Genomic DNA, 25,218 nt, shown 5'->3' on the forward strand with positions numbered 1-25,218 from the left:
TGGTACAACTTCACAGGTCGGAAAAACACAAGTTACGGGTTGCCTTGAACGCACCATAACAGTCCTCACGCGCATCCCTTGGCTGCACACACAGCCCTTCATGCCGTTCTCTCTCCTCATTGGATAAAAACTGTAGGATACAAGTAAAGTTTTCTCCTGGGCTCAGAGCAGAGCAGAGTGACTGACAGACCCGTGTTTCAGACCAAACACTCTATAGAAGTGATTGCTGTCGGAAGATACAACTATTTAAGACTTAGATTAACACAAATATATCACTTACTTCTGCTTTAAATATTTCCAAGTTTAACTATTTTAGGTTTTATTTTAATATATAAAATTGTATGTTTTTATGTGTTTTTTTTTCCCGTTTCCAATTCTTATAGTGATAGTAATAGTCAGTAACAGCCGTTGTGTGTGTGTCACCTGCACTGGTGTTTCCTCCACAGGTCGATGCAGCGCAGCGGGCTGCGACACGGTTGGCTGCTGCAGGCGTCGCTAGAGCAACCGGCGACGACGCCACGACGCTCCAACACCGTCACCAAGTCACGACTCTGCCCGTCCAGAGGGAGGAGCTGACCGTTGAAACGAACGTCCCTCAGACAACCTGGAGGAGGAGGAGGAGGACGAGGAGGAGGAGGGGAAGGAAGGAGGAGGAGGGGGAGGAGGAGGAGGGGAAGGAAGGAGGAGGAGGAGGAAGAGGAGGAGGAGGAGGAGGAAGGAGGAGGGGAAGGGGAAGGAAGGAGGAGGAAGAAGAAGAAAAGGAGGAGGAAGGAGGAAGAGGAGGGGAAAGAGGAGGAGGAAGGAGGAGAGGGAGGAAGAAGAGGAGGAGGAGGGGAAGGAAGCAGGAGGAAGAAGAGGAAGAGGAGGAGGGGGAGGAAGAGGAGGGGGAGGAGGAGGGGACGGAAGGAGGGGAAGGAAGGAGGAGGAAGGAGGAGGAAGGACGAGGAAGGAGGAGGAGGGGAAGGAAGGAGGAGGAAGGAGGAGAAGGAGGAAGAGGAAAGGAAGGAAGGGGAGGAGGAGAGAGCAGGAGGAAGAGGAGGAGGAGGAGGAACAGGAGGAGGAGGAGGAGAAGGGGAAGAAGAGGAAGGAGGGGAGAGAGGAGGAAGAAGGAGGAGGAGAAGGAGGAGGAAGAAGGAGGAGGAGAAGGAGGAGAAAGAGGAGGAGGGGAAGGAAGGAGGAGGAGGAGGAAGAGGAGGAGGAGGAGGAAGGAGGAGGAGACACAGTTAGACTTGGCTCCGCCCCCTCGCCGTCGTTCGCTCCGACTCCGGCGTCTTCCTCTCACCGTGGAAGTCGGCCTTGTTGTCCCCGGCGACCGGCCCGTTGCCGACGGTGACGCTGGCCGGGTGGACGACGATCTCCCTCCGGTTCCCGAGCCGCGCCCGCGCCTCCCGCGAGCCGCCTCCTCCCTCCAGCCGCAGCGTGAACAGGTTGTCGTGGCGACTGAGGCTGACCAGCAGCCACTGGCCGACGTCGACGCGCTGGCCGGGGAGACGCAGCGAGGAGGCGCCGCCGCCGAGGTCGGCCCGCACCGAGAGGAGGCCCTCCACGATCTGAGAGGAGAGGAGGAGGAGGAGGAGAGGAGGAGGAGGAGGAGAGGAGGAGGAGAGGAGGAGTTAGAGGTTAGGAGACGGTGATGTTCAAATTCAATTCAAATGAAAAAAAAAAACTTTATTCATCCCCAAGGGGCAACTAAAATGTGGAGGGTGAAACGGCAAGGAAGGAAGGAAGGAAGGAAGGAGGGAGGAGGAGGTGGGGGAAGAAGATGAGGAGGAGAAGAGAGGAAGAAGAGGAGGAAGAAGAAGAGGAAGAGGAGGACGAATGAAGAAGAGGAGGAGGAGGAGGAGGAGGAAGATGAGGAAGAGGAAGAAGAGCGGGAGAAAGAAGAGGAGGAGGAGGTGGTGGAGGAGAAGTAAGAGGAAGAGGGGGAAAGAAGAAAAAGAGGAGAGAGAAAAAGGAAGAGGAGGGAGGAGTAGGAGGAGGAGAGATGAAGAGGAAGAGGAGGAGAAGGAAGGAGGAGGAGAAATGAAGAAGAGAAGGAGGAATGAAGAAGAGGAGGAGGAAGAGGAGGAGAGAGGAAAAAGAAGAGGAGGAAAGAAGAAGAAGAGGAGGAGGAAAGAAGAAAGGAGGAGGAGGAGGAAGGAGGAAAAGAAGAGGAGGAGTAAGAGGAGGTGAGCTGACCTCCAGGACGATGTACTCGCTGTAGTCCCGTGTCGTCACGGTAACCAGGGCTCCGGCCGTGGCTCTGGTCCGGAGCAGCAGCTGGACGTCGGTGCGGCGAGAGCTGCCTCCTCCTCTCAGCTGCAGCCGCAGCACGCCGCCCGTCGCCACGGAAACCTCCGGCACCGCTGCAGGGGGGAGGGGCACAGGGTTAGGGAGTATTAGGGATAAATTAATAATAATAATAATATAATATAATATAAAATAATATAATATAATATAATATAATATAATATATATATAAAACATCCATGTTAGGGACACGAGACGTCTACTTCACTGACAGTCGGGAAAACACACACACTGAGGCAGACAGACAAGAAGAAGAAAGGAGGAAGAGGAGGAGGAGGAGGAAGACGAGGAGGAGGAGGAGGAAGTGGAGGAAGAAGAAGAGGAGGAGGAAGAGGAGGAGGAAGAAGAAGAGAACAAGAGGAAGAGGAAGGAGGAGGAGGAGAGGGGGGGGGAGAAGAAGATGAGGAGGAGGAAGAAGAAGAGGAGAGAGGAAGAAGAGGAGGAGGAGAAGGAAAGAAGAAGAGGAGGAGGAGAAAAGAAGAATGAAGAAGAGGAGGAGAAGAGAGGAAGAGGAGGAAGAAGAAGAGGAGGAGGAGAAAAGAAGAATGAAGAAGAGGAGGAGAATAGAAGAAGAGGAGGAGGAGGAAGACGAAGAAGAGGAGGAGGAGGAGAAAAAAATTGGAGGAGAAGGAGGAAAGAAGAAGAGGAGGAGAGAGGGGGAGGAGGAGGGGGAAGAGGAAGAGAAAGGGAAGTGGAGGAGGAGGAAGTAGGAGAGAGGAAGATTGAAGAGGAGGAGGAGAAAAGAAGAAGAGGAGGAGGAAGTAGGAGAGAGGAAGAGGAGGAGGAAAGAATAAGAGGAGGAGGAAAAAAGAAGAAGAGGAGGATGAGGAGGAAGTAGAGAAGAAGAGGAGGAGGAAGTAGAGAAGAAGAGGAGAGAGGAGAAAGAAAGAAGAGGAGGAAGAGAAAAGAAGAAGAGGAGGAGGAGGAGAAAAGAGGAGGAGAAGGAGAAAGGAAAGAAGAAGAGGAGAAGAAAGAAGAGGAGGAGGAGGAGAAAAGAAGAGGAGGACTGACAGACGTGTGTGTACTTCACTGACAGTCGGTAAAACACAGACACTCTGACGTGAACTCACCGCGGTCACACTTGTGTCCGCTGTAACCGGGGCGACAGTGGCAGCTGAAGGAGCCCCAGTCGGCCAGACAGGAGGCGTGGACGCCGCAGGACGGGCCGGACGCCGTCACGCACACGCCGTCCGTCAGCCGGCAGCCCGGAGCGCTGTCCACGCTCTCACCGGGGGACGCCAGGTCGTACACCTGAGGGGGCGGGGCCAGCAGCAGCATCATCATCATCATCATCATCATCAGCATCATCATCATCATCAGCATCATCATCATCATCATCATCATCATCAGCATCATCATCATCAGCATCATCAGCATCATCATCATCATCAGCAGCATCATCATCGGTTGTGTCCGAAATCCCTCCCTCATTCCCTCCTCCCTATATTCACTATATAGTGAATTCAATATAGTGACTATATAGGACGAATCTCCTTGGTGTTTACTTCCGGGTAGAAAACCAGCATGAGAACAATAGTGACGGACGAGAGTTTCGCTATATCTCATTTTTCATGTTACTATATCACCGTTTAGACTAATCTGATGTTTGTAAAGTCTATAAAACCAATGATTGGACAAACATTACTATTTACGTGTGCATTTTGCAATTAGTCATGGTTATCATAGATTAGCCGGGCTAACGGTTAGCTACCTGTTTAACTTTAATAACTCAGTGACTCAATAAACGCTCCATGAAAAAATATTTTCTCCAGCGGATATCTGAGTTACAACATGACTGAGCTAACTGGAGTAGTTTCATGTCGTGTCCCGCAACGGGAGGGTTTTAACAGCTGACGTCCTGGTGTTAGCTTAGCTACTGCCGTTAGCTTAGCTACCGCCGTTAGCTTAGCTGCCGCCGTTAGCTGTCCCTGTCAGCTGAGCCACTGATGCTTTCTAGACACTGTGATTCCCCCAAACTGAATAAATACAACACATAGCAACACAAGAAATAGTAATGTTTCTTCTTTGTCTAAACAGTGATAGGACGTGAAAAATATGATATATACTATAGCTAAACTCTTGTTTGTTACTATTGATCTCATTCAAATTACGTGCTGGTTTTCTACCCGGAAGTAGAATGTAAACAAGGCGATTCGGTCAGCTCACTGGTCAAATGAAAAAACACTTTGGGACACTACTCCGCCGCACAGTTAATGACGCATTACGTCGCGTAATTAAAAGGTTCCGACCGCCATCGTAGCGGCCGGTGCCAGTACCATGGATACAACCATGGTAACGGCTGGTGTAGTAAATCAATATATTAAGCGGCAATATATATATATTTAAGCATCAAAGAGTTCAATCAAACCCACATAGTTTGAAACAACGTTCAAAACACACACAGCCAGTGTCACAACTAAGCATAAAGTCCACTAGCTTAATGCTAACGTATATTGTAAAACACCATAGACGGGCTAACAGAAATTAGCATCGCTATCCAGAGTCTGTGGTCAGTTTATAACACTTGTTAGGAAATTTGCTCCGACGTTTGTTGTGGGAGTCTGTGGAAGCCGCGACCGGACAACTCTGGCAGCCCGGACACATTTATTGAGGCTGCTGCACTACTGCATTTATTTGGTAGCTACACCGGTCACTACTTGCATTTATTTGGTAGCTACACCGGTCACTACTTCATTTATTTGGTAGCTACACCGGTCACTACTTGCATTTATTTGGTAGCTACACCGGTCGCTACTTCATTTATTTGGTAGCTACACCGGTCGCTACTTCATTTATTTGGTAGCTACACCGGTCGCTACTTCATTTATTTGGTAGCTACACCGGTCGCTACTGCATTTATTTGGTAGCTACACCGGTCGCTACTTCATTTATTTGGTAGCTACACCGGTCGCTACTTCATTTATTTGGTAGCTACACCGGTCGCTACTTCATTTATTTGGTAGCTACACCGGTCGCTACTTCATTTATTTGGTAGCTACACCGGTCGCTACTTCATTTATTTGGTAGCTACACCGGTCGCTACTTCATTTATTTGGTAGCTACACCGGTCGCTACTTCATTTATTTGGTAGCTACACCGGTCGCTACTTCATTTATTTGGTAGCTACACTGGTCGCTACTTCATTTATTTGGTAGCTACACTGGTCACTACTTGATTTATTTGGTAGCTACACCGGTCGCTCTGGGCTGGTGTGGTAACGGCCATCCGCAATGCATGATGGGATATCTTGCTCGGGTTAGTGACCATCGGATGTTCACTACATTTCGTGGTGAATTGTGGGATAGATTCAGTCACTATAGTGAACATTAATAATCACTAAACATTTGGACACCACTACAAAATGGCGAGGTCACTATATAGTGAGTAAGGGGGGGATTTAGGACACAGCCATCATCATCATCATCATCATCATAAACAGGAAATTAGCTCAGAACAGAGAGGATTGTGGGTAAAAATGTTACCTGACTGTCGACCACCAGGTTACGGACGCAGCCGGTGAAACCACGGTAACGACGGTGAGGAGACGTCTCCTTGACTCCGCCCACCTGGAGAGGCTGGAAGACGTTCAGGTACCTGAGGAGGAGGAGGAGGAGGAGGAAGAGGAGGAGGAGGAGGAGGAGTAGGAGGAGGAGAGAGGAGGAGGAGGAGGAGGAGGAGGTGTTGAATGAGGAGAACCAGGTGTACATGCTAAAGGGGCGGAGCCAGCCGTGTCCAGATGTGTCTCACCTCTGGTCTCCAGGTGTTTCTCCTGCTGCTCTGCACTCTGATTGGTCGACCTCCTGAGCCTCTCCGCCGACGCCCTCGGGCTCGTTGGAGGCCACGCCCCCACACTGGTCCAGGATCAGCTGCACGGCCTGAACACACACACACACACGCACACACACACACACACTTGAAAATTAAAGTCCCTGGAAAGTGAAATTGGAGTTTTGTTTCAAAATATATTAAAAGTGTTCGAAATGTATTGATAAAAACATGCAAAAAGACTTATTTCTGTGCAGTGCTTAATTTTAGAGGTTAGGGTTTCACAGTTTCACTCTGCTTCAGTGGTCTTTGTTTTTAAGGGCGGGCTTACAGAGGGGGACGCCGTGACGCACTGGCGTCCCTACTTTCATAACTCCTCCCATGTGCACAGTAATATTATAAATACTTCAAGAATGCCAACGAGCGTCTGCTGCCACTACCCCTGGAGCTACCAGCGCCGCCGGAGCTACCAGTCCACTAGCTTGGTCTCTGTCTTAATAAAATGTAATGCAGACTTATCAGGTCATTGTAAAACATTTATTTATTGATGTAAATGTGGTGTTATTTGAACATAGTCTATACAGATCCCAGAGGCAGCGCTGCTCTTATGTGAAACATGAAGCTCCACTTTTAATTCAAACAAACTAATGAGACTGCCACCATGGGACCAGCCGGCGCTCGGCGGCAAAACTCTAAAAGCTAAAACAGCCACAGTCCAGGTGAACCTCTGCAGCGTCCGTCCCACAGCTCACCGCCACAGCAACGGCTACACCGGCAACAAAACTGAGGGCCGCCGCCGTCAGCAGATGAATCTCCGCTTGCCCTGACAGCGTTAGCTCGGCGGCTAGCGCTAGGCCCGTCGTCCTGTGCTGACGGTGGCGGCCCTCATTGTTGTTGTGGTGTAGCCTTCAAGGCTCCCGCTGCTGTGGTGGTGAGCCGTGGGTCTGATGCTGCAGTGGCTCGGGGTGAACGGGAAGAACGGGGCTAGCCGCAGAGCTAACGGTTAGCGCCGGGCTAGTCGAGCTAACGCGTTAGCGCCGGGCTATTAGCCGCCGAGCTAACGCTATCAGGGTAGTGGAGATTCGTGTGGTGACGGCAGCGGCCCCAGCATATTTCCCTCACTGCTCAGTGTGTATCCGAGACATTCAGATAAGAGCTGGACTCAGACTCCAGCTCAAGCCCGTAGCTGCTCGGGTACGATGTGACAGCTAGCAGTAGTATCAGCATAGTTGGCCGGCCGGTAGGCCATTTGATTGACAGTTGAAACTTGATGAAGCTCAGCAAGTGGGCGGGGCTTCTGTGCCTGCAGCAGACATCCAGAGCTGCGAGAACTGCCTCATTTAGTCATGATTTTAAAACCTAATTTCACCTACTAAACGAATTTTTCTAGCATCCAAAATTGGCAGGATGGTTAATAGGACATATGTCTGCGATGTGATTAACTCAGAAAACGAATCCAGTGTCACTTTCTAGGGACTTTAATTACTCTGCCCACTATGTGTTCTGTGTGTTGCTCTATGTGCTGTTTTTCCTAACAGAGGTTGGTTGCTCTGTGTGTGTGTTTAATGTGTATTTATTGGTATTGTATGTTTTTATGTATTTTGGACATCCTGGCTGCAAATCAATTTCCCAACTGGGACAATAAAGATAACTTTGAACTTTGAACAGGTGAGGCCACGCCCCCCTGTGACATCACAGCTCCCTGAGGCCACGCCCCCTATGACATCACAGCTCCCTGAGGCCACGCCCCCTGTGACATCACAGCTCCCTGAGGCCACGCCCCCTGTGACATCACAGCTCCCTGAGGCCACGCCCCCTGTGACATCACAGCTCCCTGGTCTCCTACCTTCCCGTCGCTGACGACGTCCAGCCGGTGCCAGCGCCGGTCCGTCACCGTCGACCGCGGAGGAAGCTGCAAAGTCAGAGTTCCTGATCCGTGGTTGATGCTGAGAGCTGGAACGCCGTTCCTCAGTTCTGAGACACACAGGTTAAAGGGATAGTTCAACATTTTTGGCAAATTGGCCCATTGCCATAATCCCTATAGAACTAATCTCCTTGTTGTTTACAACGACTTCCGGGTAGAAAATGAGAACAGTAAACGAGAGTTTAGCTATAATATAGCTATAGTAGCATGAAAAACATGACATACAGTATGTCATGTTTTTCATGCTACTATCACTGTTTGGACAAATCTGAAATGATTGAAGAAACATTACTATGTCTGTGTGTGTGTTTTGTGCTGCTATGTGTGGTATTTATTCAGTTTTAGGGGAAGAAAGCATCAGTGGCTCAGCTGACAGGGACAGCTAACGACAGTAGCTAAGCTAACGGCAGCAGCTAAGCTAATGGCGGTAACAAAGCTAACGGCGGTAGCTAAGCTAACAGCAGGACGTCAGCTGTTAAAACCCTCCCGTTGTGGGACACGACATGAAACTACTCCAGTTAGCTCAGTCATGTTGGAACTCAGATATCCGCTGGAGAAAATATTTTTTCATGGAGCGTTTATTGAGTCACTGAGTTATTAAAGTTAAACAGGTAGCTAACCGTTAGCCCGGCTAATCTATGATAACCATGACTAATTACAAAAACATGCCCACATAAATAGTAGCTAATGTTTGTCCAATCATTGGTTTTATAAACTTTACAAACATCAAAATTCATTCTGCTTCATCTCTTCTCTCTCTGTGTTTATGTGTTTCTTTATTTTCTTGAAACTGGAGGAAAAAAGTTTCTGAACAAACTTTCTTCATGTGTGAGTGTTAACCTGAGGTCACGTGACCTTTGACCTCGGTGTGTGTGTGTGTGAAGCTGCTGAATCTGCTCGTTCAGCTCTGTGTGTGTGTGTCTCTGAATATCATCAACTGGTGTGTGTGCGTATCGTGCTATTGAACATGTGAGTGATCGATGCTGCAGCCATCTTTGATCCCCTCACACACACACACACACACACACACTCACACACACACACACACACACACACACACACACACTCACACACTCACACACTCACACACTCACACACACACACACACACACTTATATAACGTTAAAGCCACATGATGATGCAGCTGTAAAGGCCACTGCAGGCTAATCCGTTAACTCCGCCCACTGGGAGCTGACATTAAACTTTAACAAAGCTCGCCGCGTACCACAGAGATGCTGTCGTCACGGCAACAGCCTCTTTGTTGTTTGCTAAAAAAAAAAAAAAAGGAGCGAGATATGCGGCTCCGCCTCCTGCTCCGTCAGGTTTAAAGGGATAGTTCAACATTTTGTCAAATTGGCCCATTGCCATAATCCCTATAGTCATAGCAGTAGGTTCGTTACCTTTAATTGTCGGTGCAAGCTGTTTTTAGAACGGCGGAGCAGAGCCGCGAGCTGCTCAGAGCTACGCTACGGAGACTCATTATGGGATTTCTTGGTTTCCCTCATCAAACTCATCAAATACACAACCCAACAACTCCACAACGCTCTGGTGGACAAGTTGTGAGCTGCACATTCACCACGCTATGAGATAATAACACAACGTTACCACACAGAGTTGTTTTAGAGGGAAATGCAGAGACTGTTGATGAAAAACTGTCCCTGAAGGCAACGTGCATCAGCGGTTTTGCATGAATTTCCCTCTAAAACAACTCTGTCTGGTAACGTTGTGTTATTATCTCATAGCGTGGTGAATGTGCAGGTCACAACTTGTCCACCAGAGCGTTGTGGAGTTGTTGGATTGTGTATTTGATGAGTTTGATGAGGGAAACCAAAAAAAAATCCCATGAGCCTCCGTAGCATAGCTCTGAGCAGCTCACGGCTCTGCTCCACCGTTCTAAAAACAGCTTGCACCGACAATTAAAGGTAACGAACCTACTGCTATGACTATAGGGATTATGGCAATGGGCCAACTTGCCAAAATGTTGAACTATCCCTTTAAAACTCTAAAAGCTCAAAGACGCTACGTCTCACCTATGGCGATGAAGTCCTCGCGCTCCCCGGGGTGGGCGGGGCCAACGGGGCCGTCGTAGAGCAGCAGCCCGTTGGGCGACTCGGCCAGGAACTCCAGGGAGATGTGGCTCTGGAAGCAAAGCATCATGGGAGGAAACCAGGCGTAGCCTTGGCCGCCGAAGCTGTGTTTGGTCTGTTGACACTCGGGGCCGTCGAACATGGGAGGACACCGACACCTGAGACACACACACACAGTTTATTATGCTTTACTAAAAATCACAATTTAATAAAATTTATTGATTACATTGTATATCATTAAAATTCAGCTGTTTTTAATTCGCTACGATATTAATAAGGATATCAAAATATTTATATGAACATTTGTGTAAACCTATTACAATTCATATAATTATTATTATTTTTTATTTTAGACATGTTCAAAATAAATAAATTAATGCACTCTGCTACAATTCTGCTTCAAATACTTTTATTTTGAAACATCAACTTGTACAGGTGACAACAATCCACTGCTTCCTGTGTGTAATCAGACAAAAAATGAAGCAAAGAGGGAAAAAAAACAACTGATTCTGACAAAATATCTTTAAAACAAAAGAAAATAGAAAATAGATTTTTCTAATTGGTCAAAAAATGATAAACAACTGAATTGATTAAAGGATGGAGGAAAAAAAATTGCAGAATGATACATAAAAGTAAGAGCAAGAGTAAGAGCTAAAATTGTGTTTTTGTTTGAAAATTTGTCTCTTGAGCTTCGTTTTCTCCTGCAGATTTGTAGAGTTATGAAAATCTATATATCTATATCTATATATATATATAAGAGATACTTAAAAAATATATCTACAATTTCAAGACAGAGATAAATACAAAAATGAACTTGGGACTGAACACAAAATAAAATCACTGAACAACGTTGGATTTGAAACTTGCAGGAGTTTGTTTTGTAAAACTGTGTCAAAGTGCGTTTCACTTGTGTTGTTTATTCACTTCTATTTAAATACATTTAGTCTGTTGAAGCCTCCACTCCTCCATTAAAAGTTTTTCTCTGCAGATACGATGAAAACATTAATTAAAACGAACTGCGACGCGTCAGACAAACACAAAGAGACAGAAAGCAAACCTTGACAGAAACACTTGTTAATTGACCCTTTGTTGGCCTTCTGATTGGTCTGCTGTTCCACCAATCAGAGCGCTTCTCCCCATGTCACGTGTTGTGCAACATTCTAAGGTTGGACAACCCTGGAATGAAACCCTATGAAACGAGATAGGTAGACAGCAATTTTTTTGGCAAAAACTACTTAATAATTTTTCAATATGGTTAAAATGTGCCTGGGGTTCCTGCAATAGCAACTCACGATATCTGGAACGTATTCCTGGAGTCATTTTTATCCCATTCCCCAAACCTAAGACATCAATAAACATAGGCTACTTGGCCCATGTGTAGGCTACTGTATAACATATTACTTTAACCTTCTGTTAGTTGAGCTTAATAATAGGGTTTGGGGGTGGTCCACTAGGGGGAGCTCTAGGCATAGGTCAGGGGTTAACTGCAAAGTTTTGTTTGTTGTTGTTGTTGTGTGCAGTCCTCATGAGAAGTGAGCCTGTTTTTCCCTGGTTGTACTTTGTGCTATTGAAGCTCATTCATCCTCCAGTCCACTCTCTGGTCGTGTTCATAGACAGAGAAGATCTAATACCTTCAAAGTTATTTAGCAAACGTAACATTACCGCTGCTAATGTCTTTTGAACTTTGTGAAGTTTTACGAGGAGAAACGGGAGATCGGTGGAGATTAAGCGTTAGCTTGTAGCTAACGTTAGCTAGCGTCGTTAGCTACTAGCTAGCGAGTGACCAAAACAATGATTTCCCCCCATTTTTCGGAAAAGTCGGGTAATGCCCGTTCAATCACTATTGAGCCACGTCCTTTCCTTTCCTTACAAGCAATTTAAATCTGCCTAATTTTCAATGGTTTCCAATGGGAGTTAACCCTTCCGTGACCATTGTTTGTCCAACCTAGCAACAGTAACCGTGGGGGGCGGGGCCTTGACAAAGGGTCAATTAAATGTAAGTGTGGAACTGGTTCGTCGTCAGTGTTAATAGGCTTTTATTTATAAAGAGAGAAGAGAGGAGGAAGAGGAGGAGAAACCATCTGCCAGATTCAGCTGCTACAAGTTGGATTTGACTTTTAAACCATTAAAGTGACGAGACACAAATTTACTAAATTTTATAGATTATAATAGATCATATACAGCTCTGGAAAAAAAATAAGACACTACTTGTTTTATTCTATAAACTACTGACAACAATTATTTAAAAAGTATTGGCAGAAAATGCCTTTACAAAAAAGAAAAAAGAAGAACTTAGAATAAAGATAGATCAATGATAAACTAATCAGGAAAAGTCTAATAATGAGAATTAGTTAGTTAGCAATCGATTAGTTATTTAGTCAATAAAATATAAAAAAATGTCTAGAAATATCTTCTTAAACCACCTGACAACGTCCTCAAATGTCTTGTTTTGTCCCCAAACCAAAGAGAGACTCAGTTTATTGTCATAAAGGAACAAAAAACCTGAAATATTCACATCTAAGAAGCTGGAATCAGAGAATTTTGACTTTTTTTTTCTTAAAATTGTGGCCATTTGTTATTTCTTAAAAAATAATTTAAATGTTTTATTTTTGGTTATCAAAATAGTTGACGATTAATTTAATAATGATCGATTATTGTTTGATTAATCAGTTAATTGTTGCAGCTGAAGTTAAATTAACCGACTTTTCCCTTTAAACAACATGATGAATATGATCGTCCTCTTTATCTCTAACTGCTCTGCTCCACTGTCACTGACACCTTCACTGGTAACAGCTTCACTGGGTTACTACCAGTGGCAATGTATGGAAACATCTTCTGAGTGAAAGTGTGTGTGAAGGTGTGTATGTGTGTGTTAGTATCAGGATCAGAGAACGACAGTTTTCCTCTGTTCAAGTCCAGATTCACTCTGATCCTCTGGTGCTGCTTCTGCTCTGGGAGACGAGTCCATGGAGTTGATGGTGAACATGCTAAGTATTCATCTCCATAGAACCATAACCTCCATAATCCAGACCCTATGTTGAATCCCTTCCTCTGCACAGACTCTGTTAACACACCCAGTGTCCAGTCTTTATTGTCTCCAACCTGGACATCCCAGCTGTGAGTCCCTGAGTTAAAACCCTCAGAGCCCAGGACAGAGCAGTAACAATCAATCCTCTCTGGATTGTCAGGAAGCTGCTGTTTGTCTCCTAGTCTCACACTGGTCAGATCTTCAGACAGGATGAGTTCTGGATCAGCAGTGTTTGGGTCCAGAACCACAGGACTGTAGGAGACCATGTCCTTCATCTTGTTCCAGATGTTGAAGGTCAGGTTGCCCAGGTGTTTGGCCTGGTCTATCAGAGCTCCTGAGTCCAGCTGTGGATCCTCCAGCAGGGGGCGCTGCTGGACTCTTTCCACTGCAGCCTTGTAGTTGAGCAGGAATGAGACGTCTTCAGCTCTCAGCTCGTCCTCTGTGGCTCTGACTGTGTGTGAAAGAGCTGCTATCTCTCTGCTCAGAGCCTCCATCTTCTCCTTCATCCTCTGACTCTTCTGCTCCTCTTCCTCCCTCAGTGCAGCCATCCTGGCCTCCTCTTCCTCTTCTAGAAACTGGTGAAGCTTCTTAAACTGCTCCTTAATCTGCCTCTCTGTGTGTCGGGCCTGGACCTTAATGTGTTCTGCTGTTTGACCAAACTTCACTTGAACTTCTTCAAAACCCTTTAACTTCTTCTTTAAGGGCTTCAGAGTTTCCTCAAGTTTCTTCTTGAGGTCTGAAGCAGCTTCATCGATGGGTCTGATTCTGTGGTTGGTGTGTTTGTCTGAATCTCTGCAGACGAGACACACTGGCTGCTGATGGTCCAGACAGAAGAGTCTGAGTTTCTCAGAGTGCAGACTGCAGAGAGCCTCTGAAGATCTCTGTTCTCTCTGCTGTAAGAAGCTCTCACACAGGTTCTTCAACACCAGGTTAACAGGTGGTAGTTCCTTTGAAGATCTTCTCTTACAAACTGGACACAGTCGATCTTGTTTCTCCTTCCACCAGCTCTTCAGACAGTCTTTACAGAAGCTGTGGCTGCAGGACAGAACAACAGGATCTCTGAAGACCTCGGTACAGACCGAACAGCAGAAATCCTCCTCTAGTCTGGAAGCCATTTAGTCTGTGAGTGGAGCTGAAAACACAGCAGACAGGAAGTAGAGTCAGTCATGGCTCCCCTCCCTCCTCTACTGACTTGACTGAAGTTTACTGTGACTCTGAGTCCAGGTTTTAGTCAAACTCACCTTCAGTGTGTGGAGTGTCAGCAGGTTGAAGCAGCAGTGTTGTAGCTGGACTCACTCACAGGAAGTTGTTGGTTTGGTCTGAAGCTGAATCTGATCGTCTCTTCTTCAGTCTGCGTCTCTGGGACTGACAGAGTCCAATGCACTGTTTCCTGGTTTATCTCAGGTGAGTCATGTGAGGGGGCGGAGCTTTGAAAAGTGACTGAATGTTGAACAGGTTAGTCCAGATTAATGTAGAGGAGCAGTTCTAGGCATGTGCCTCGTTTTAAAAAGGGTCCTTTCATGTGTTCTTTGATAATTAAATAAATTACTGTTGTGCATTGGGATGTAAAGAAAAAAGAAGAAAAGAAAGCTGAATCTGATCGTCTCTTCTTCAGTCTGCGTCTCTGGGACTGACAAAGTCCAATAAAGTTGTTCCTGGGACTTTGTCCTCTGCATTAATCACTAACCTGGTTTATCTCAGGTGAAGCCAGGTGAGGGGGCGGGGCTTTGAAAGATCACTCAATGTTGAACAACTCAGTCCAGATGAATTGTATTGTAGGAACAAATTTGGGGGAAAAGTGGTTCAATTTCTCCAAAAATGTTTACACATTTCTAATTCTAGAAAATTAAGGTGCCTGAAGCAATGGTATAGAAGTTTTTTTTTTTAAAGCAGCCCATAATAAGCATAGAGCTTTGAGAGATAAGTCAGTAAAGTACAACTGGGAGCAACAGGAGGAATAAAGTCTGACCTGAGAACTGTATGAAACCTGTTTGTGTAAATGTGGCTCAATCTGATCTGAGAACAGTTTCCAGAGCTGGTTCTAGAGTCTGTGTGTGTGTGTGTGTGTGTGTGTGTGTGTGTGTGAGACTGACTTGACACATGTTATGAGCTGCATCCTGTATCAGTCTGATTTAGTGTGTGTGTGTGTGTTTACAAACATTTAAACGAGCACCAGGTGGATTGTTTATGAAGTTAACGAGCTCTGGCCTGAGAATCAGACATTACCACGGCAACTTGAGGTGGTTGCCAACGACGATAGGGGGCCCCCAGGCTGAGACAGACAGAAACGTGGAGAAAAAGAGCGATTTTCTGCCTCTGCACATGTCTTACATTTAGGCTTACTGTGACAAAACGGTAACTCCTATCAGAACAAAACACAGATCAACGGTGCTGTAAGGACTTACTGAAAAATTTGGTACAATCTGGTGTTTCTACAGTAAATATTTTGGAGACGCTGGCAATTTTAAAACATCGGTCCGTTCTGCTTCTCTCAGAAAATCTTTGTATTGGTGTCAATGAGGAGCAGAGACAGACGTGGCCGCACTTAGAGGCTGATAATTCAAATTCTGTAAGTCTCTCTGATATTTTGAGCACATGGTGAGACACAGAACAAGTTTGTGTACAAATTTTTGAAAAAATGATGTGTGTAGAGTGTAAATTGTGGCCGGGCCGAGTGTGGAAAGAGAAAAAATCTGGAACCAATGACGTCACGCACTCTGACACGAACATTCCGTGCAATACACACCCATTATCCACCACTTTTTTTCCCATGATCCATTGCGTCACACCACAACGTAAGTCGGTTTTATTAGCATTCTAGCGGTCGGCTAACTGGTAGCGTTAGCCACCGGTGTAGGCACCAAATGTGGGGGCTCTGGGCTGCCAAAACCATTTTGACTAAATCTGATGTTTGAGTTTGATATTGAGTTATTGTTTATTGACACTGCTGACGGCTAACAGCTAACGGTTAGCCCAGCTAATCTAAAGTGTTTGTATAACAATTTGTTTTATAAAAAAAAAATTAAATAAGTCTATATTTCAAACTTGTTTTGTAGCGGAAGCTTCTCGAAGCTCCTCTTCCCAAATTGACGAACCGGGAAGAGGAGCTTCAGCTACAAACAAGCTTCAATACAAGACGAACATCACATACGAGCAGCATGGAGGTATTTGGATGTTTTTTGGTGTGTCTTTTTGTTACGAAGACAGTTGGTATCCATTTGCAACCATTATATGGACATGCACTGCTACACCGAGACCCCCTGTAACTCAGAGAAGCCACGGAGGACTCTGAAACTTCTCCCAGCCCTTTGTCCACATGAGGGGGAGGAGATAATGAGTGAAATTTCAATTTTGGGTGAACTATCCCTTTAATACTGCAGTTAATTGCGAAAACAAGTAATCGTGACATCCCTATCGTGCACCCACCTGTATCCCAGGGGTCCGTCCTGACAGGTGCCCCCGTTGAGGCAGGGGCTGCTGGGGTAGGCGGAGCAGGGCAGGTGCACGGCCTCGCGGCCCCTGCAGCCGCACTGAGCCGCGGTCGAGGCCGACAGCGACACCAGCGTCGTGTTCCCCGAGCTGAGGGCGACCGGGGCCTGACTGAACGACACCTTGCTGCTGCAGCCGCCGGACTGACTGCAGTCGGTGTGGGGACAGTCATCGACGCCAACCTGGGAGATGGACACGCCCAACATGGCCTCCAGCTAAATGTTAAAAAACAAAATAAGATACGATGTTAAGAATGATTAGGACTCAAACTGTGAGCATGAAGCTAATTGAAACAAAATGGAAAGTAACTAAATATAACTAAAACTGGGATGATACTCAAAAGGTAACTTAAACTAAAACTAACGTGAGCTAACTCAAACAAAAACTGGGATATAACTCAAGCTAATGGGAGCTAGCTGCTAACTGAAACTAAATTTAGGATTAAATTTTAACTAATGGGAGCAAACGGAAACTAAAACTGGGATTTGACTCAAGATAATGTTGAAATTCAAAGTATGAATAATGAATGAAGTAACAAATAAATTTAAGGATAGCATGAGCTAAGTTAAAATAAAAGATTAACAAGCTAACGTGAGCTAACTAAGACTGAACTGAGGATAAAACTCAAGATAATGTGAAGTGAACTAACTGAAACTTAAACCAGCATTAATCTCAAAGTAACTCTTTAACTGTAATTGAAAATTAGATTAACCTCAAAGATAAATAAAACTAAAACTAAGATTAAACTATAGCTAACCCTTAAACCTTAAACTAGTCTTAAACCTAACGCTAACTGAAAGTAAATCTAGTATTAAACCTAAAGATGAAACTGAAGCTAAACTTCATGTAAAATGAGCTAGCTGAAATGAAAACTAGGATTAAGTCCAACAATAACTGATGCTAATATATACGTAGGCTATAGCCTATAAAGAACAAATTCAAAAACTAAAACTAGGATTAGCTAATCTTGATTTAAGACAATTTAGCTAAAACTAAAACCAGGATTAAACCCAAACTACAACTGGAACCTCAACAACTTAAAACTAAAACTGTGAACTAAAGTAACTAAATAAGATAAACAAAGCTAAAACTAACCCAAATCTAAACTATGATTAACCCCAATGCTAAAAAGCTGAAGCTAAAGCTGAATTTTAGGTAAACTGAGCTTTCAACCACAACAGAAACAAAATCCAAACTAAGTCCAAAGATAACTGATGCTAATCTGTGACATAAACTGTAAACTGTCTTGTCTGTAACAACATCTATTGCACGTCTGTCCGTCCTGGGTGAGGGATCCCTCCTCTGTTGCTCACCCTGAGGTCTCTCAGATTTTTCCCTGTTAAAAGGGTTTTCCATGGAGTTTTTCCTCAGTCGATGTGAGGGTCTAAGGACAGAGGATGTTGTTATGATGCCATGTAAAGCCCTTTGAGACAAACTGTTGGTAAAAAACGGGCTATACAAATAAAATTGCCTTGCCTTGCCATGCCTAATATACTATACGTATGTGTATATACTATATATATATAAAGTGAACTAAGTAAGTAACTAAATAAGATTAAACTCAAGGATAAACAAAGCTAAAACCAACCCAAATCTAAACTATGATTAACCCTAATGCTAAAAAGCTGAAGCTAAAGCTGAACTTTAGGTAAACTGAGCTGTCAACTACAACTGAAACAAAATCCAAACTAAGTCCAAAGATAACTGATACTAGAAGTGAACTAAGTAAGTAACTAAATAAGATTAAACTCAAGGATAAACAAAACTAAAACCAACCCAAATCTAAACTATGATTAAACCCAATGCTAAAAAGCTTAAGCTAAAGCTGAACTTTAGGTAAACTGAGCTGTCAACTACAACTAAAACAAAATCCAAACTAGTGGAACTAGTGGATCTTTGATCTGATGTCTATATACATCAGTGGCACCTGAGCTTCCTCTGCTCTCCCCCTCCTCCTCCTCCTCCTCCTCCTCCTCCTCCTCCCTCCTCCTCCTCCTCCTCCTCCTCCTCCTCCTCTGTCTAAGTTTCACTGTCGTTTTCCTCTGTTGGCAAATTCACCCATTTCCCTGCTTGTCATCTCCATTCTCCTCTTCACGGCTGAGAGGTTTTCATCAGGCTCCCTCAGGGTTTCCTGTCTCTGCCTCTGTGTCTGTCGAAGGCTTTTTTTGGAGAAGCTCGTTCTTCATCCACACTGACTCCCCATCCTCATCATCATCATCCTCATCCTCATCATCATCATCATCACTCCCCAGGCAGAGCTTCAGCTTTTTGACTCCACGCTCAGTTTAAACATCGTCTTTCTCTTTCTCTTTCTCTTTCTCTCTCTTTATTCTTGTTTATGTTTTTGTTCTGAATCAGATCAGACACTTTAAACCTGAGATAATTCAAGACACAACTTTATTCTGCAGCTTCTGGTGCACAACTTATTTAAATCAGCCTGTATATGTCATCTATAGTACAATTGCACATATACTGTATTTAAATCATGTACGCATGTTGAAAATATCTTTAACATGATATATAACATTTCGTAAACATATAAGTTGACAATTATATTAAAGAAAATATAGATTAACACGTTTAATATTTGTCCATTTAACATATTTATACAGTTTTTTTTAAATAATATTCATGTTTGATAATTTCTCTCTGTCTTTATGTTTTCATTCGTCCTACAGCAGCTTCATGATGTTTTACTGTCTCATTCATCAACAGAGGAGCAGCACAGTTCATGTGTCTGTGTTAAATGTGTGTGTTTAAAGTGTGTATGTGTTAAATGTGTGTGTGTGTTAAGTGTGTGTTTGTTAAATGTGTGTGTGTTTCAATGGTTCGACTTTCTGCCTCTGAATCACTGAACTCAGGTCAGCAGCTGCTCTCAGGCTGTTAATGGATCTGCAATATTCATACTCATGTGCAGATGTGTGAGTGTGTGTGTGTGTGTGTTTGTGTGTGTATTTTGTCTGCATGTACTTAACCTCCTCTGGTGTGTGTGTGTGTGTGTCTGTATGTGTGTGTGTTAAATGCTTTACACTGTGTGTTAAGTGTCTCTAAGTGTTTGTTCAACTGCACAGAACAAATGTGTGAATGTGATGTTTAATTGACCTGTGGCGATGACATCATCATCATCATCATCATCATCATCATCATCATCATCATCATCATCATCATCATCATCATCATCATCATGTTTTTTATGTTTTGTTTATTTTAAATCAGTTTCTGGATTTAAAGGTACATTGTGTAGGAATTCCTCCCATCTAGCGTTGTGGTTGTTTATCTCAACCAACTCAGTCGTATTTTTCATGCTGCATTCACCTGAAATTGGGCAGACGGCAGACGGACGACATCCGCTGCTGCACGTAACGGCACAAACAAGCCTCTATGTAAACAAGTGGTCCTTCAGGACGAGGCAAAACAATACACGTGACAATATGTTGTCATGGCGATGTGGTATTGTTTTACCGGCTTTCTCTGGACTTCTGTGACTAAAATGACGTCTGGTTTGTTAGTGACGGCCGTCTGCCCGACTGCAGGTGAATGCAGCATCAGTGTAACGCTCCATTCCTCCTCACTGCGTTACCGCGGTGACTTTTCACAGACGCCACCTCCACCTGAGCCGACAGCTCCGGTGTCTCCGCTGAGTTTCCGTGGTTTCCTACCGTCACCATGGCAACACGACATGGCAGCCAGCACCGAGCTTACCCGCTCCATGGAGATATGAATGATATGAACGGCTCATTCAGAGCTGAAAGGAACACTTCACTTTGTTGATGGGGGGGGATTACTGGTTAATGAAAAACAGACTGAAGAACCAAATAATCGATTTTCATGAATAGATAACAGAAGAAGTTACACAATGTCCCTTTAAAACCCGATATTTAATCTTAGTTTACTTTAAAGGGCCAGAGAAAAAAAAATTCTGGAAATTCAAAACTTTAAGGATTAAGGATCTTCTATTTGAATTTCAGCTTTTAGAGTTTATTATTAAAGGGACAACGAGGAGTTTCTATTTGGTTATAAAAAAGTCTCACGTTAATGTGGATGAATCGTTTCTTTACTTTCGGTTTTGTGGCGAGTCATGAGAATAACGCCGCCGAATCTCCGTTTATGGTGGGAACTACGACGGTATGTGATCGTCTTCCAACCTCTGACTTTAATTCTTGGTGAATGAAAACATGAGTCTGTCTTGCGCCGGTCAAAGAATTTCACGGTGCGGAGGCTCATAAATGTGGTGTGGAAACGCTTCGCTTTTCCAAAACTCCTCGTTGTCCCTTTAAGGATTAAAACTCTTCTATTTGAATTAAAGCTTTTAGAGTTTATTATTAAGTTTTATAATGTCCTTAGTCATGTGTTAAATGTTAACAAATTAAATATTTAGGGTTCGACACTTGAATTATACAATAAAACTGAATCTAAATGACCTTAAACAGTGAGTTTGGCCCCGACGATGCGTTCAGGTGTCCACATAACGAGTGGGAAAACGGAGAACTGATGAAACCACCAGACTCCTCCTGTCCTCACCTGGACTTTGTTCGCCGCCACGTAGCCGAGCAGCTTCTCGGCCTTGTAGTACGGCGACCCGTGATGAGCGGCGGCGAACCAGACGTCGAGCTCCAGTTGCCCGCGGCGACCGGCCCCGCCCACGGAGAAGACCTGGACGTTCCCCGCAGGCGTCTGCAGGAGGTCGGCCAGCGAGCGAATCAGCACGGAGTAACGGCTTTCCTGACCCGGAGCGCCGCTGAAGAACTGGTCCACTGTCAGGTCTGAGGAGGAGGAGGGGGAGGAGGAGAGAGGAGGAGGAGAGAGGAGAGGAGGAGGAGGAGGAGGAGGAGGAGGAGGGAGGAGGAGGAGGAGGGGGAGAGAGGAAGAGAGAGGAGGAGGAGGAGGAGGAGGAGGAGAGAGGAGGAGGAGGAGGAGGAGGAGGAAGAGAGAGGAGGAGGAGGAGGAGGAGGAGGAGGAGGAGGGGGAGGAGGAGGAGAGAGGAGGAGGAGGAGGAGGAGGAGGAGGAGGGAGGAGAGGGAAGAGGAGGAGGAGGGAGGAAGAGGAGGAGGAGGAGGAGGAGGAGGAGGGAGAGGAGAGAGGAGGAGGAGGAGGGAGAGGAGAGAGGAGGAGGAGGAGGAGGAGGAGGAGGAGAGAGGAGAGGGGGAGGAGGAGGAAGAGGAGGGGGGAGGAAGGAGAGGAGGAGGAGGAGGAGGAAGAGGAGAGGGGAGGAGGAGAGAGGAGGAGGAGGAGGAGAGGGGAGGAGGAGGAGGAGGAGGAGGAAGAGGAGAGGGGAGGAGGAAGAGGAGGGGGAGGAGAGAGGAGGAGGGAGAGGAGGGGGAGGAGAGAGAGGAGGGGAGAGGAGGAGGAGGAGGGAGGAGGAGGAAGAAGAGGGAGAGGAGAGATGAGGAGGGGGAAGAGAAAGGAGGAGGAGGAGGAGGAGGGAGGAGGAAGAGGAGGAGGGAGGAAGAGGGAGGAGGAGGAGGAGGAAGAGGAGGAGGAGGAGAGAGGAGGGGAGGAGGAAGAAGAGGAGGAGGAGGAGGAGGAGGAGGAGGAGGGAGGAGGAGGAGGAGGAGAGGAGGAGGAGGAGGAGGAGGAGGAAGAGAGAGGAGGAGGAGGAGGAGGGAGGAGGAGGGAGGAGGAGGGAGGAGGAGGAGGAGGAGGAGGATGGAGGAGGAGGAGGAGGAGGAGGGAGGAGGAGGAGGAGGAAGAGGAGGAGGAGGGAGGAGGAGGAGGAGGAGGAGGAGGAGGAGGAGGAGGGAGGAGGGAGAGGAGGAGGAGGAAGGAGGAGGAGGAGAGGAGGAGGAGGAGGAGGAGGAGGAGGAGGAGGGAGGAGGAGGAGGAGGAGGAGAGGAGGAGGAGGAAGGAGGAGGGAAGAGGAGGAGGAGGAAGAGGAGGAGGAGGGAGGAGGAAGAGGAGGAGGAGGAGGAGGAGAGAGGAGGAGGAGCAAGAGGAAGAGGAGGAGAAAGATGAGAGAGACAGAAGGAACGAAGAGGAGGAGCAGTAAGGATGAAGGGAAGGAAGGAAGGAAGGAAGGGAAAAGGGATTGTGGAAAGAAGGAAGGAAAGAAAGATGGAGGACGGGAACAGATTGGGTCAATTGAAAGGAAGGAAGAAATAAGGAAGGAAGGAAGAAAAGAGGAGGAGGAGGAAGAGAGAAGAGGAGGAGGGAAGAGGAGGAGGAGCAAGAGGAAGAGGAGGAGAAGGATGAAGAGGGAAGAGGAGGAGGAGAAAGAGAAGGTGCAAGAGGAAGAGGAGGAGGAGGAGGATGAAGGAGAGGGATGAAAAGAGGGAAGAGGAGGAGGAGAAGGAGGAGGAGCAAGAGGAAGAGGAGGAGGAGAAAGAGAATGTGCAAGAGGAGGAGGAGGAGGAGGATGAAGGAGAGGGAGGAGGAGGAGGAAGAGAGAAGAGGAGGAAGGAAGAGGAGGGAGGAGGGAGGAGGAGGAAGAAGAGGAGAAGGTTGAAGAGGGAAGAGGAGGAGAAGGATGAAAAGATGAAGAGGAGGAGAAGGAAGGAGGAGGAGGAAGAGAAGGAGGTGCGTTCATTGACCTGATATTTGCAGAATAAAAACATAAAAGCTCCAGAAAATAAAAGACAGAACAGTAGGAGAAGTTATTTCCCATGATGCTTTGCTGCTGTCGGCGCTGACGGCCCTGAAGCCGGCGCCCTGCGGCATTCTGGGATACGCTAGCGTTACCCCAACTGTCAATCACACAGTCACCACGGCAACCAGCAGCACACACACACACATTCACACATTCACACATTCACATCCTGGGAGGTTGTAAAGGTCGTCGTCATGGCGACGGGACTCACTGGCCAGGCGCAGCGAGGCGGCGTTGAGCAGCGCCTCCTGCTGCAGCTCCTTCACCTCCACCACGGCCGAGGAGGTGACGTCAGGCCAGATGTGGTCCGACACCCTCACCTGCAGCTGGAACACACCTGGAGGAGTTCCCTCGGCAACGCTGAGACGACCTGACGTCCGGTTCAGGAGGAAACACCTGGAAGAATTTTAGTTTATCATTAAGTTCAATTCAAACTTAATAATTATTCATTCATCATTACAGACGGGACGGAGAGGAAGAGATTTAACCCTGTTGTTGTCCTACTGGGGCAAGGAAGGAAGGAGGAAAGGGAAAGAAGGAAAGATGGAGGGAAGGAACAGATTGGGCCAAGGAAGGAAGAATAATTAAGAAAGGAAGGAAGGAAGAAAAGAAAGATGGAGGGAAGGAACAAGGTAGGAAGAAGAATTAAGGACCAAGGGAAAGAAGGAAGGGAAAAAGGAAGGAAAGAAAGATGGAGGGAAGGAAGGAACAAGGAAGAAAGAAGAATTAAGGAGGGAAGGGAAAGAAGGAAGGAAGGGAAAAAGGAAGGAAAGGAAAGAAAGAAAGATGGAGGGAAGGAACAAGGAAGGAAGAAAAATTAAGGACAAAGGGAAAGAAGGAAGGAAGGGAAAAAGGAAGGAAAGAAAAATGGAGTGAAGGAACACATTGGGCCAAGGAGGGAAGAAGGGAGGAAGGAGGGAAGGAAGGAAGGAAGAAAAGAAAGATGGAGGGAAGGAACAAGGAAGGAAGAAGAATTAAGGAGGGAAGGGAAAATAAGGGAGGGAGGGAAAAGGAAGGAAAGAAAGATGGAGGGAAGGAACAAGGAAGAAAGAAGAATTAAGGAGGGAAGGGAAAGAAGGAAGGAAGGGAAAAAGGAAGGAAAGAAAGATGGAGGGAAGGAACAAGGAAGGAAGAAGAATTAAGGAGGAAGGGAAAATAAGGGAGGAAGGAAGGAAGGAAGGAAGGAAGGAAGGAAGGAAGGAAGGAAGGAAGGAAGGAAGGAAGGAAGGAAGGAAGGAAGGGAAAAGAGATTGTGGAATGAAGGAAGCGAAAAAGGAAGGAAAGAAAGATGGTGGACGGGAACAGATTGGGTCAAATAGGAAGGAAGAAGAAGTAAGAATGAAGAGAAAGAAGGGAGGGAGGAAGGAAGGAAGGAAGGAAGGAAGGAAGGAAGGAAGGAAGGAAGGAAGGAAGGAAGGAAGGAAGGAAGGAAGGGAAAAGAGATTTTGGAACGAAGGAAGGGAAATAGGAAGGAAAGAAAGATGGAGGGAAGGAACAGATTGGGTCAAGGAAGGAAGAAAAAGCAAGGATGAAAGGAAAGAAGGGAGGGAGGGAGGAAGGAAGAAAGGAAGGAAGGAAGGGTGGAGGGAATGAACAGATTGGGTCAAGGAAGGAAGAAGAAGTAAGGACGAAAGGAATTAAGGAAGGAAGGAAGAAAGAAAATAAAGATGGAAGGAAGGAACAAGGAAGGAAGAACATTTGGGTCCATTGGGTCAAAAATGAAGTAAGAAGTAAGGAAGGAAGTAAGGAAGAAAAGAAGGACGGAAGGAAGGAAGCAACAGATTGGAGGATTGAAGAGAAGGAGGAGGAGGAGGATGAAGAGGAGGAGTAGAGGAGGAAAAGGAGGAGGAGGAGGAGTAGAGGAGGATGAAGAGGAGGAGTAGAGGAGGAGTAGAGGAGGAGAAGAGGAGGAGTAGAGTAGAGGAGGAGTAGAGGAGGAGTAGAGGAGGAGGAGGAGTAGAGGAGGAGTAGAGGAGTAGAGGAGGAGTAGAGGAGGAGTAGAGGAGGAGGAGGAGGAGTAGAGGAGGAGGAGTAGAGGAGGAGGAGGAGAGGA

General features: G+C 46.1%; 2 protein-coding genes across 2 annotated transcripts in view; both read right to left on the reverse strand.

Annotated features, from left to right (window-relative positions):
• LOC146972713 (neural-cadherin-like) overlaps nucleotides 1–25,218 on the reverse strand; it is a 209,237-nt gene that overhangs the window by 5,137 nt on the left and 178,882 nt on the right. The window contains exons 28-38 of the mRNA XM_085802145.1: nucleotides 23,377–23,561; nucleotides 21,104–21,345; nucleotides 16,520–16,797; nucleotides 10,009–10,223; nucleotides 7,901–8,028; nucleotides 6,037–6,164; nucleotides 5,772–5,883; nucleotides 3,360–3,540; nucleotides 2,179–2,345; nucleotides 1,283–1,550; nucleotides 424–604 (exon numbers count right to left, since the gene is read on the reverse strand). Of these exons, the coding sequence (XP_085658271.1) occupies nucleotides 424–604; nucleotides 1,283–1,550; nucleotides 2,179–2,345; nucleotides 3,360–3,540; nucleotides 5,772–5,883; nucleotides 6,037–6,164; nucleotides 7,901–8,028; nucleotides 10,009–10,223; nucleotides 16,520–16,797; nucleotides 21,104–21,345; nucleotides 23,377–23,561 (2,085 nt within the window). The remainder of the gene's footprint in view (nucleotides 1–423; nucleotides 605–1,282; nucleotides 1,551–2,178; nucleotides 2,346–3,359; nucleotides 3,541–5,771; nucleotides 5,884–6,036; nucleotides 6,165–7,900; nucleotides 8,029–10,008; nucleotides 10,224–16,519; nucleotides 16,798–21,103; nucleotides 21,346–23,376; nucleotides 23,562–25,218) is intronic.
• On the reverse strand, nucleotides 12,746–14,208 carry LOC146972714 (E3 ubiquitin-protein ligase TRIM35-like). The gene has a single exon (XM_085803141.1). The coding sequence runs from the start codon at nucleotides 14,206–14,208 to the stop codon at nucleotides 12,814–12,816; it is 1,395 nt and encodes a 464-aa protein (XP_085659267.1). The 3' UTR covers nucleotides 12,746–12,813.

This window comes from Trachurus japonicus, chromosome 16 (assembly GCF_045865225.1).
Source record: "Trachurus japonicus isolate A0001 chromosome 16, Traja_1.0".
NCBI lineage: Eukaryota > Metazoa > Chordata > Actinopteri > Carangiformes > Carangidae > Trachurus > Trachurus japonicus.

Coding starts and splice junctions, on each gene's coding strand:
- LOC146972714 (XM_085803141.1), bottom strand. CDS start 14,208: ATGGCTTCCAGACTAGAGGAGGATTTCTGCTGTTCGGTCTGTACCGAG.